At 42.6% G+C, this 13553-nt stretch overlaps 1 protein-coding gene across 1 annotated transcript in view; it reads left to right on the top strand.

Annotated features, from left to right (window-relative positions):
* Positions 1–13553, top strand: part of SND1 (staphylococcal nuclease and tudor domain containing 1) — a 402639-nt gene that overhangs the window by 24248 nt on the left and 364838 nt on the right. The window contains exons 2-3 of the mRNA XM_046669618.1: positions 4647–4796; positions 11409–11529. Of these exons, the coding sequence (XP_046525574.1) occupies positions 4647–4796; positions 11409–11529 (271 nt within the window). The remainder of the gene's footprint in view (positions 1–4646; positions 4797–11408; positions 11530–13553) is intronic.

Consider the following 13553-nt stretch of genomic DNA (forward strand, 5'->3'; position numbering starts at 1 on the left):
GCTGTTGCTGGGCAACATTTTAGTGGCTTCCTATAAAGTGTTTCACTGTAGGTGAATCTCCCAGTAAACCTATAAGTGGGTTTGAACAGTTTGAGTCCCCATTTTTCTTCTCAGCTGGCTTGTTTCAGCCTTTGTCACTACCCGCCTTGTGCCCTGAAGCCAGGTCCTCTGAATCACACTGTGTCCCTCTGCAACCTTTATTGGCAGAGCTGAGAAATGTCTAATCCATAACCTCAATCAAATTGACTCATTGTGACAGCTGTTTCCACAGACCTCCTACTATATCAGGTAGGGCTAAGATCATTTTTCTAGAACATGTCATTTTATTAATATAATTGGATAAAGCACTTACCATATGATTTGCTTTCTATGCCCTATAAATTAACAATTAAGGATAATTACCACATCCCTGAAAGTTTGCAACATGAATCAGTACAGCTTTGGCAGAACAATTACCCGTGACAATTTCCTCTCAATCTTAACATTATTATTCTGAAATTAAAATTCTGATAAACAAATGGTAAATTTTATTTACTTGCTGTCTTTATTGTCTGTCTCTCCCCACTTAGAATGTCACGTCTCCAAGAGCAGACATTCTGGTCTATCTTAGTTCACTCAGGTACGCCACTTGCCTAGAACAATGTCTGGCACATAGTAGATACTTAGTAAACTTGTGTTGCATAAATAAATGAATCAATCAATGAATAAAATTACAAAAAATAATCAACTTAGCTGTCAGGTCTTTCACAGAGGAAAAATGACTTGTTCTGATGCCAGAGGAGATACAAGTTAAGGTCGATATATAGACTCTTGGTCTTTTTCATAGTTAAAGACATTGTAAGTATTTTTTTTTCCCCCCAGAAGCTATTTCTCCTTGGTTTTATTTGGTGGGGGACCTTAGAAAAGAGAAGGCCATTAAAATGTTTTTATTGAGGAAGAACTTGAGTAAAGACTGTTGATGGGGTCAGCCCTGTGGCTGAGTGGTTAAGTTCGCATGCTCTGCTGTAGGTGGCACAGTATTTTGTTGGTTCGAATCCTGGGCACAGACATGGCGCTGCTCATCGAGCCATGCTGAGGCGGCATCCCACATGCCACAACTAGAAGGACCCACAACTAAGAATATACAACTATGTACTGGGGGGCTTTGGGGAAAAAAAGGAAAAAAATAAAATCTTAAAAAAAAAAAAAGGCTATTGACAAGTAAGACAGGTAGAGGGAATTTAGCAATATTTGGAAGATGAAATTGAGAGATAGCAAAAAGGAGGTATAGTGTGTTTTGAGCTATTTCAGGTTTTATAAATAGTAGGAAGGAAGCTAGTTCTTCCATTGTAGACAGGTCTCTTCCTTTCTTTTTTTTTTGTGAGGAAGATTGGCTCTGAGCTAACGTCTGTTTTCAGTCTTCCTCTATTTTATGTGGGTTGCTGCCACAGCATGGCTTGACAAGCACTGCTGGGTCTGCTCCTGGGATCCAAACCCGCGAACCCTGGACCACTGAAGCAGAGCATGCAAACTTAACCACCATGCCACTGGGCCAGCCTCCTCTTCCTTCCCAGTCCTCCTCTTTTTGCTGAGGAAGACTGGCCCTGAGCTAACATCTGTGCCCATCTTCCTCCACTTTATACGTGGGACGCCTACCACAGCATGGCTTGCTAAGCGGTGCCATGTCCGTGCCCGGGACCCAAACTGGCGAACCCTGGGCTGCCGAAGCAGAACGTGCGCACTTAACCACTGCACCACTGGGCCGGCCCCTATTCCTTTCTTAATGGTCTGCGGACTCAGTCTTCTCCTACCTCTCCACCAAGACCATGGCCAAATGACGGGAGGAGAGTTCCATAGGAAAGATGTACACGTCTGTCTTCTCCTCCTGGGGAAACAGGAATATCTGTTCTTGTTGCTTAGGAGGCTGAATTGGTGACTGCTGCTTGAATTTGTATACTCAGTAATATAAAAGGTGTCGGGCCAACCTATAAAGTAAAAGTCATCTCTCTCTAATATGGATTCAAGCATTGACTTGTCTGGCATATTTGGTGCAATAATGCAAAGAAGTTCTGACAGTAGTCCTCAGAATAGCGTTCAGGGAGAGGGGAGGATGTACAGAGGAAGTTTTGCAAAATTGCTATGCACAAGGTGTTTGCCAAAGCCCTTAATGGGGCCAGGGTAATAGTCATAGATCCATTGCCTCCTAGGGATCTAGTTTACTAGGTGGGGGCATTAGAGGTAACACCTTCCTGATATTTAGGGGGAAAGTGGGGGTCTTCTCATTAGTCCTTCTGTTCTTGAGCTTTGTGGTGGTCTTTCTCAGACTTGAGAAATAAGGATTGTTTCCTCGCCTGGGCTAGTGCTCACTCATCAGAGTTTACCTTGATCAGCCAAGGTGAGTTTTCTTGTAAAAGGGCCTCGCTTTCCCAACTGGGCTTATTACCAAGAGGTACTGGGTCTCCTGGGAGTGCTTTATTTTTGTGAAAAGGTGACTGAAGTTGAGGAGCAGGCGTTGGAGGCAGGTGCTCTGGTTTGTGTGCTGTATGCAGCTTGGCTCTCCTCAGCCGCATTTGGAGTTTGTGTGTGAATGATTTCAACCGCAGGTATTCTACAGTGTATGCTCTTCTTGCTGGTGCCACTTACACAGGATTGACTATAAATGAATCAGATCCAGGCTCTTTTTCTTTTCTTCCTTTGGCCCTTCTCATTTCAGGAACACCAAGCATCCTCTGCCCTAGTATACCTGTTCTTTCCCGGCTTTGCTTTGTTTGAAAGCTTAGCTTTTTAGAATGTCAGTTTCCAGGAATGATGCCCATGGCATGGGTTCTCAGGAAAGGCTGTTAGCAAGCCTGCTTGGTTGGAAGCTGTAGAGTTTAATTGCTGATAATGCTTGGTCAGAAAGGATAAGAATGAAGAGCACGACTTATAACTGGATAAGGAAGATGGTGTCATGGTACAGCCAGGGAGGAGCCATTTAGACCAAGGTTTATGTGCTCAAGGACATTGGGGATGCTGCGACATTAATCAGAGCACTATTTCTTAAAGAATTGGCATGTGTGTATTTGTTGGACAGAGTTTCTGTAAAAAGATAGTGAAATGGGTAAATGAATAGTGGTATAAGCATACAATGAAATACCATACAGCTGTGAAAGTGAATAAACTGGTGTTTAACATTAATGTCAGTGAATTTTACCAAGACAGAAAGAGCAAAAGAAGCAAGCCACTGATGGAGTCATGCAGTAGACTCATTATATAGACTTCAGAAATAGGAAAAACGAAACTATGTTGTGTAGAGATGTGCACCTAGTTAGTACAGCTGTACAGAAAAACAAGGGGGGATGTTGACAGCGGTCAGGATGATGGTGACAGAGAAGGGGCTACAAGCAGAGCAGAGCACAGAGGGAAGCCAGGGTCCTGGCATGTTCTAGCTCTTAACCTGGACGGTGGTTACTCAGTTGTTTGCTTATCTTATTTTTTAACATGGACATATTTGTTTAATTTACTTCTGTATTTATGTTAATATTTCACACCTTAAAGCATTAGTTGAGGTGGAGAAGTGAGGGAGAAATGTCAGCTAAGCACATGTATGTAGGAGTGGCTTCTCTTTGTGCTCCTTCCTTTCTTCTTTTGATTCAGCTTCCTTTCCAGTGACCATTCCTTTACAGAGAACTCCATGGTCTTGTCTACCCCGGGGCTCTATCTTGGCAGAACTCTCCAACCTTCTATCTACTAACTTTGGCAGCTATTTCTTGTTTTGAAGCACGGAAATGAGCGTCTTTCGGATCTTATGAAGCCAGCACTGGAGCCCACTTGTTCGTTAAATCGTGCCTCGCTGAACAATGACAGCTTGAATAGCTTGGGTGATGTTTGTCATTTTTTCTGTACGCCTCTTCTTCTCTTCTCCCACTTGAAATCCTCCCTTTTTCTCCCCTAAAAATGTTTTAAAGTTAAATACCAGTGAGCTTCAGAGCTCTTTTCACAGTTGCAAGTGGGTTCTGTGCCTGGTGCCTTTGATTATAGAGATGAAAAGAGCTACTGCGTTTGGGAGCCTTGACCTGCTTCTTAATTTCTTCTGTTTTAATCATGTAGAGCAAGGGTTTTCTAGATTACTTCTAGGCTGTGAGCACTGTCTACGATGGAAGCGTGAGCGCTGGGCTCTGGCTGCACTGCTTCCACATTAGCCTTGGGCACACTCAGCTCCTTCTAGATGGTGTGTAGGGGCCTCTTCCTTCAGCTTCCCATTTTCTTAGGCCTTCCCTTGCTTGCTTCCACCCTAGAATGGAATGTGTATATGGAGGCATTAAATTCTTAATAATTGAAAAGAACACAGTGGTGGTGCTTGTTGGAATGAAATTAGAAAGGTTATTAGTCTCCATGTCTCACATACCTCTTCACCCCAAAAAGTGTTTTATGAATTTTCTGTTGTTTGTTTAGGTCCTACTTGTATTTGTGGGTCTGTCATTTCAGAATCTGGCTCAAGGTTTTATGTAGGTATTTCTCTTATAAAAGTAAAAATAATCCTATTCATTTAGTCATTCAGTGGATATTTGAGTGCCACCAAGGTGCCAAGTACCGTTCTAGATGTTGGAGATAGAGTATTGAACAACCTATATTATGGCGATATTATCTCTAGACTGCTAATTTTCTCTTTTTTTCCCTCCACTTAGGTCCTCTCAGGGTGTGCCATCATTGTCCGAGGGCAGCCTCGTGGTGGGCCTCCTCCTGAGAGGCAGATCAACCTTAGCAACATTCGAGCTGGAAACCTTGCCCGCCGGGCCGCTGCAACACAACCTGAGGCGAAAGATACCCCCGACGAGGTAGGTGCTTCCTGAGGCCTCGTGGAGGCTGTGGACCCTGCTAATAGCCCCGTCTCCCCTGTGACTGGTGCACGGTTGATCTGCTCACTCTTCTCTGTATATTTTGAGTATTGTATCACAGGACCGATGACTGGACATACCCATAGTGGCTTGCGTCGGTTTCTACATTCACTACCTTGAGCAGTAGTCTTAGTCTGTGGGCTTTTTCTCATGCGCTTTCCCATAGGCTTAGAGCCTCTTCAGGTTTGTCGGTGTCTTCACTCCTCCTTCCCTTGGAATCAGTTAGAACATTTCCCAGGTAGTCTCAGCTGTTCGAGGTTGGCTTTGGTTATGACAGAGCCCTTTTATTTATATTTGATTTCTCCATTCACGTTCAACATTCAGAAGGATGTTCAATGAAATATCTAGTTGTTCTTCCCAGAGACTGCTGATGTTACTAGGGTCTTATGTCTCCTCCAGAGATATTTATTCTCTACACAAGCAGACATGCTCATTTTCACAAATGATAGCATACTAAGCCTGCGTTTTATTACAGATTCTTTTTTTTGTTTTTTTAAGATTTTATTTTTTCCTTTTTCTCCCCAAAGCCCCCCAGTACATAGTTGTATATTCTTCGTTGTGGGTCCTTCTAGTTGTGGCATGTGGGACGCTGCCTCAGCGTGGTTCGATGAGCAGTGCCATGTCCGCGCCCAGGACTCGAACCAACGAAACACTGGGCCGCTTGCAGCGGAGCGCGCGAACTTAACCACTCGGCCACGGGGCCAGCCCCTATTACAGATTCTTAATCTAGCATCCATACGCCCCTAAAGGCATGTGAACGCCATGAAATTGTTTGCAAAATTTTGTCTAAATATGCATTTTTTAGGGAGATAGTTTTTATCAGTTTCTCAAGGCAACTTGTGGCTCAATAGTAGTTAAGAACCATTGTGTTAGGGCGATTTGAGAAACTGCTTCTGAGCTTCTGCCCCACCGTCTTCTCCATTCCCCCTGTTCCTTCCCCTCTAATGTCTGGCCACCTTGCCTTATTTGTGGCTGGCCTTTGACTCATTCAGTTCTTGCCTCTCTAGGCAGCTGTTATGAGTCCTAATTTAGCATTGTTTAGTCTTCTTAGCTCCTATACTTTGAAACATCAGTTCTTTTCTCTCTTTTAGTAGTCTTTTGGCTATCAAAAATGAAATTTCTGGATTCTGATTATTTGCCTTTTGCCCCAACTTGATGTTGTTGGGACCTCCGCTTTCCTGTGCTGTTCCCTTTCATAGAAATGAAGAAGAAAAAGAAGTTCATAGGGATCTTTTATTCAAGGAAAACATTTAGTTTTTTTCATCTATAACAAAGGGTATTTTGTTTGATTTAGGAAGATAGTGAAGCAGTGTTACAGAAAATAGAGAAAAATCACCCAAAATTCTGCCATCAGCAGCAGTCACGTTCTTGGGATAATGACTAAATAGACCGAAATCAGTTCTTTTTCATTGGTGCTCCATCAGTGAGCACAAGTATTGTGAATGGTAATAGTGTATACGTCAGTGTTGTTCAGTGAGGATTAAACAAGATGCTGTGAAGTGCTTAGCACATGCCTATAAAGTACTGAATAAATGTGATCACTAGTGCTATTTGTTAGTCTCTGTTACTGCAAATACTCCTAGTACTGTTAGACCAAGTGCTGAAGATTACATCTCTCTCAGCACTTTTCACATTTTGGGTGTTACGTACTTTTCTTGACCAACATTTTGAATAGCTCTTTTCCTTTTAATTTTGTGTTGTGTAACAGCGTGACTGCTTCTGAGAGAAGAATGTTGACTCTGGCTGGCTAGAGCTGATCAAGTTCATTTCCCCAGAAGGAAGAAGCAGTGTAGCCTCCAGGAAAGAAGGGTTGGGTTTTAATTTCCTCTTCCATGGATGAGAATCTAGGACAGAGAAACGCGAGGCCCGTTGGAGCTTGTTCTAAGATGTCTTAACTGTATCCTATGTAACGGCACAATAAAATCTTACCAGAACCATCCTAGCTGAAAGGATGCCATGTAATCTTATTCCAGCTCTTGTTAAAGTTTCATATAAGTCTAATGTTTTTGTCTCTTCCAGAGTGACTCTGTGTCACTGAGTTTCTCCTAGTAGCTCTTCAGAGGTCCCTGTGATGTGAAGTATATGATAGCTGTAGATTTCATACTTTCTCAGCTGTACTCGCTGTTTCTCTGTCCTCATAATCCAGCTCTCCCCTCCCTGTCATGATCTGATTTTCCCCCTGCCATGTGCTAGAAGCTGCTCTGGCTCAAGTTAGCAGTGATGCCAACTGGTAACCCAAATCAGAAACCTGACTTCTCTGGCTCTCATTTCACCTGCCCATCTGCCCCCCCGCCCCGACCCCAAAATTCAGGCCTTTATCAAGACCTAGAGATTCTGCCTCCTTAAAATCTCTCTTCTCCATCCTTGAAACTTCCTTACGACTCCTGTTCTTTGTTAATTCTGATACTGTGCTTGGAATATTGAAATAATAGTCTCTTTGCCTTCATTCTCCTTCCCCTCTAATCCTTTCTCTCTGTGCTCTGGGATCTTTTTGAAACATAATTTCATTTATTCCTTTGCTCAATATCATTCCCAGACACTTCACTGATTCCTCATTTCCTCTGTGACAAATCTAAATGCCATAGTCTGGGATATAAGCCCATTTGTGATTTGACTTTTAGTTTTCTCTCACTGAATCCACTCCAGGATGCTAAGTCCCAACCATGCTGAAGTACTCAGGTCTTCTAACACGCCACTTGAGTCCTCCCTGGTCGTGCCTTGGCTCATGCTGCTCCCTCCATCAGGAGTTCTTTCTCCACCTCCTGCCCTGGTGAACACCCACTATCTCTTAAGAGGCAGCCTCCTGAGAAGTCAAAACTGATGTCTCCTTTCGTCATCCATTTTTGTGCTATCTTAGCATTGCTAACATTTCATTGCATGTTGACATGTCTTTACTAGATTGTGAGCTCTTTGAGAGGAGGGACCTTATCTCTCATCTCTGTTCTTGTGCCTAGTCAATGCCTGATGCAGAGCAGGTATACAGTGAATAAAATTCACATGAATAATGAGGAAAAGAACCCGAGCATCTCATTTTTGGGGATCAGTGGATTGTGCAGTGTGGCACTGCCCTTTCTCTCTGGCTTTCTGTTATTTTAGAGCATGTTGTCCAGTATTTTCACTTTCAAAGAGAGTCAAGGACATTAGTGCTCATTTGCTTCCCTTTGTATCACTGTCCCAAATTTCACTCACTTACTCTCTGTCTTCCCTCATGATATCTTCTTTCAAAGAAACTCAGCTCCCTGCTAAGTCCTGAGGCAATAAAAGCAGCTCCACTGTGTCCCCAGCCGTCACTGCTCTGTTGCAGGCTGATCCCCAGTGTTGCCTAGCTACTCTAGGCAGCCTAGATACTGCATTGATGGGCACTGTGGGAATTATATATTTATTTCCCACAGACTTATTGAGCTCCTGTTATGTGTGAAGCTCTATGTTGGTTTCATGAGAAATATAGAAATGAATGTCACAGTCCTACATTCAGTGGAGCTTTTGAGATTTGGGGGCGTGGCGTGGATGGGGCAAAGAGGGATTAGTTACATACACACGTGGTACAGTGGGATGATAGAAGAGAAAGAGGACAGGAAGTATTGAGCATTGGGCCAGGTACAAAAGTATCTAGCCAACTTTAAGCTTTTACATTGTTGTGGGATTTAATCTTCTTCCACTAGCTCAGGAGTCAACCAGGTCCAACGATAAGATTGGAGTTAAAAAATTCCATTTTATCTTGGTAGACATCAGAACCTTGCTTGGGTCTGGGAGTGGAGAGCAAGATGCTAAGTTGTCTGCTGTTGGGCATTCTAAAGGGAAGAGGAGATTTTGTGTCTCAGCTCTTTAATGGCCTTCTGCTTTGTAGTTGGAGCTCTAGGAAATCATTTGAACAGATCACAGTTATTCTTCCTATTAGGCCATTCTGGACCTTATTTGATAAATGCGTTGAGCAAATTTCCCTATACTTGACTCGTAGAGTTGTTCTGGAAGGCTCTGTTGGCATAGCCTTCTCCATCAGGTAGCCTCCTGCTGGCTGTTGTCTATGTGGACACCTGCACAAGGATTTTCTCCCAGAGTGCTCTGTTGCCCTTGTGAGGAGTGATGTGGTCAGTCACTTTCCTGAGTTTCTCAGTTGCCTCTCTTTGTAGCTAATATCTTGTCCAGTTATTGAATTTGCCCAGCCCTGGGTGGAACACAACATGAGTAGCCTGGTTAGAAAGGAAGATTACAGAAACTAGATTATTTTTTCTTATAGGATTAGGTATATGTCCTTTTCAAGACCTTCAGTGTAGCTTTCTCTTACTGCCCAGTGACTGACCAGCTGTAAAATACAAGGTCCTAAGAGAAGGATGCTTCTTCAGAAAGCTTTAAAAGCTGTTAGTAATTCTGCCTAGTTGGTAGAAATTGGAGGTTTCCCCAGAGGGGCTAGATATTTCCTTGTGAACTGACCCTTGATAAATGAATTTTTACCCAAGTCCTGGCTTCCTTTTGGAGTACTTGTCAGAGCTTTTCCAAGTGTTGAGGAAAGCAGTGTGTTACTGAATTTTAGATGTTAGTGTGGTACTCAGAACTAAATCCTAAACGTTGGATCTATAGTTGTGGATGTTTTTAGAGTAAATGGATCATAAGGTAATAAAAATCTGCAAGGCTGGCTGTGGTAGTTGGTTTAGTACCATTTCTGGGATGTGGTTGATAGTTGGACTCATTTATCAATTGTCACACTCTTTTTGGTGACAAGTAGCTGTCTTCATTTTTAGGGAGTGGGGAAAGGAGTAGAAATGGGATGTGAAAATATGGTGAACTATATATTGCCCATGGGTGATTGACTCTTTTTCTCTTTGGTGCTTTGAGGAGAGAGCATTAGGTGAGTGAGGATGAGCTTGTTTTTGTGTCTTCATGAGCACTTACTCAGGATCAGTTCTTCCTGGAACCTATCACAACTGATGTTATATAACACTACTGGTTTTGTGAACACCAGCCCAGCAGATTGGTGGACTTCTACCTTTTGATTGGCTTCTGGTTTTGGGGAAGTCGTACAGATGTTTTCTTCTAGAAAAGCTTGTTGGAGAACCCTATGGAATAAGCTCATGGCCTGAAAAGGTTAGCAGAGGCTTTCTTCTCAGGCACAGGTGCCCCGTTTTGCCTTTACTATTTGTAGCCTGAGCTCTGTGGCTCCAAACGATTATAATAGACAATGTCTGCATATCATCTACCACTCTTCCCTTTTATACTTTGCATTTTTTCTGCACACAAGCTCCTGCAGATCTTCTGTTCCCTGAACTCTTACCCACTCCTTCCTCATTTCTGTTCTAAGGGAACTGGGGACTGAGCTAGGTCCAGACTGTAAATTCAAGTCCAGTGGCTGCTGACTCACAGGACTGCTTCAGAGGAGACATCTCCCTTTGTCTAAGTGATGGGTGAGGATGGGGCAAAACCATCCCGGTGCATAGTATCTGGGAATCACATGGAGCTCTACTTCCCATTGTGTGGATGTGTGGGCTCCCCCCTGGTGTCAGGGTCTTGAATGGATGAGAGAGAAGAACCACCATTGTCAAGGTGATCCCTTACCAGGGCCTGTTATTGGTGTCTTCCCTTAGATTCTGGGACCTGGAAAGGATCCCACTGGTGCAGCTTCAGTCTAGAGCAGTAGAATAAGAAATGTCTTGGGAAGAATAGTTCTTGCCCTTCTGAACTCTGCTGTCCCTAAAAAAGGTGGGAGAGGGGGCCGGCCTAGTGGTGCAGTGGTTAAGTTTGCACGTTCCGCTTCAGTGGCCTGGGGTTTGCTGGTTCAGATCCTGGGTGCGGACCTACTCACTGCTTATCAAGCCATGCTGTGGTAGGCGTCCCACATATAAAGTAGAGGAAGATGGGCACAGATGTTAGCTTGGGGCCAGTCTTCCTCAGCAAAAAAGAGGAGGATTGGCAGCAGATGTTAGCTCAGGGCTACTCTTCCTCAAAAAAAAAAAGATGGGAGAATTGCCATGAACAAGGCTCTTCCTTGAGCAGGGGGCTCACCCTGAAATAAAAGTACTAGAACCTTGTCCCTGCTTAGGCAGTGCCTTGAACTCGTTTCAGGCTAGTTTAACAGTCAGTGAAAGTGCTTTATAAACTGGAAGGAGGTGAACAGACGGAAGTGGTAGTTGTTATTTATGACTTCCCTTTGGCTAGGTGAGTTCCTGGAGCCTAGACTTCCCATTCAGGAGTGGGTTGATAAAACTAAAGCATTTGGAGTGGTGGCTGGCACAGGTAAGTGCTATAAAACTATTGGCAATTATTATTCACGAAGTAAGCTATAGCTCTGAATAGAGAGTGATGGGGGGAAAAGTACTAGTGCCAGTGTCTGGGAAACTATGAGGCCTCCTTTTAGGGCCTGTGCTAGTTAAAATAATGCTAGACCTTCCTTTTTTACGAGACCCTAAGTGTGCGATCTGCATTGTGTGCATTTCCTTTTTATATTCTCCTCGGGGGTCTAGTGCAGGGCCAGGTTCTTGAAGGAATGAAGTTGCTTGAACACTGATTGTGGTCGGGAACTAGGCAGGTCTCATGTGACACGTTTGTTTTGTCTTTCAGCCCTGGGCATTTCCTGCTCGAGAGTTCCTTCGGAAGAAGCTGATTGGGAAGGAAGTCTGTTTCACGATAGAAAACAAAACTCCCCAGGGGCGAGAGTATGGCATGATCTACCTTGGGAAAGGTAAGTAGCAAGGAGGAAAGTACTTAGTTCTCTCCGAGTCTAAAGTTTTTCCAAAGATCAGATTACATCTGGTGGAAGGCCACTGTGAATTCTGAGAAGGTAGCTCCAGGACAGTTGGCTGTAGGTGTAATTGGAAGTGCTTCGAGTACTGGGGTTCATGGCACATGAGTGCAGAGGGGCCCCCCGATATTTCTGCTCCTTGATTATTCCTGTGTCTGCTTTCCTGGCCTGGCTTAGGTTGTAGTACAGCATAGCATTCTTCCCTGTATTTAGGCCATCAGCCTGTGGAACTCAATGGCTTGATGCTTCCAGGTCATAGTGCTAATTGAATTCCTATAGATTTCCTATTGCATATTCTCTTTCCTCTATCTATCTTGTGGTTTTCTTCTCCTCCTGGGGACTCTCTTTAGGAAAGGAAGATTTGTTTAGAGCTTGTAGTTGTTTGCAAGCCGTATGTTTTGTAATGGAATGGAAAGAACACGGGCTTTGGAGTTGTGTATATGTGGGTTAGAATCCTGGCTCTCCTACCGTGTACCCTTACTTAACCCTTAACTTAACCTTTCTAAACCCTATTTTCTTCATTTGTAAGTTATTGAGAAAGTTTAAAGAGATAGTATATGCAAAGCCCCTAGCTCTGGCTCAGCATGTACTCAGTAAATATATTTGTGTGTGCACATGTGCCTGTTGTTTAGCTGGGCCAGAGCCCTTGTGGGATATTAGGTGTTCTGATCCTTTTTGGATTAGGTGGAGGGAGAGTAAGATTATGGAATGGAGTTTAAACAGAAATAGGACATTGAAAGAATTGGTAGAATGTTCTCTGTAAAGCAGCCAGGTGAACATGAACAGTTGTGTTCATCTGGAATTATTTTGGGAGCAGATTTTTTTAAAAGTTTCCTGCAATTCTTTAATAAAATAACCTTCCAGCTGAGCAGGTTTAGATAATCTATTTGACTTGGGTAGTCAGTAAGTGGAAGTAAGCCAGCAGGGTATATGGCAAGGCTAACAACATACTCTTAGAATTCTGATTTTAATTTTAGAAGTCTTAGAAAAGTGAGTTGGGGATGACTTTGGAGATGTCTTGTCCAGTTTACCGAGTGGAGAAACACCTTTTTCATCTTCCTAGCCAAATGGCTCTCTGCTTCTTGATTGAATGGGAAATTTAGAAATATATGGAATCTTTTCAAAAAGAGAAACAAATTTGCTTTGTATCCAAAATTCAAATAATATAGTAGGAAGTAAAACACTTAAGCATTATTGTTGAATGGTTACTGGTTAGAAAGAATGTAAAACAGATAGAAGTGCACTGTCTTCAAAATGAATTTGTTCAAGGATTTCATTACCTAAAAAATCTCAACTCTGTAACAGCTGGTCAGTCCTCTGTTACCATGTAAGAGACCCCACTGGACTGCAGAAAATTTCAGGTGCAGATACCTCTATAAGGAGACCACCTCTAAGAGTTAATTTAAATAAATTTGGTCTCCCACTAAAGTGGCCAAAATTATTTATGTTAAGAGAAGCTGATGTTTAAAATTATTTGTTTTTAAAACCGTTGTTTCTTAAACTGACTCATTACAAATTGGATTTAATTTAGCATGTTAACATATTAGTGTTTAGAGTAAAACCTGACACATAGGAGGAGGTGATCAATAAATATGTACTGAAAGAATGATTGAAATTATCTACATCTTTCAATTTTAAAGATTTAAATGACTTAAAGTTTTAATATTTTCACTAAATCTCAATGCCAATTCCAATTAAAGGAAACAATAGCTTAGATAGTTAATTGGTATCCACATATTTATCCTATTTCTTGGCCACCTACTTTTTTTATGGTGGGGAGAATTGTAGAATTTGAGAATTTGTGGTTAACCCAGAACTTATTAAAAAAAAAAAAGTAGTCTTCTGACTTTTGGAGAAAATATAGTCACCTACCTCCTCTGAATATTATCCCTAATTGTGACTTGATCGAATTCATAACTTGATAAGTAAAAAGCAAGAATCAGCTCCTTGGCCTACGAATTCCC

The sequence above is a fragment of the Equus quagga genome, chromosome 8 (genome assembly GCF_021613505.1).
Source record: "Equus quagga isolate Etosha38 chromosome 8, UCLA_HA_Equagga_1.0, whole genome shotgun sequence".
Classification (NCBI taxonomy): Eukaryota; Metazoa; Chordata; class Mammalia; order Perissodactyla; family Equidae; genus Equus; species Equus quagga.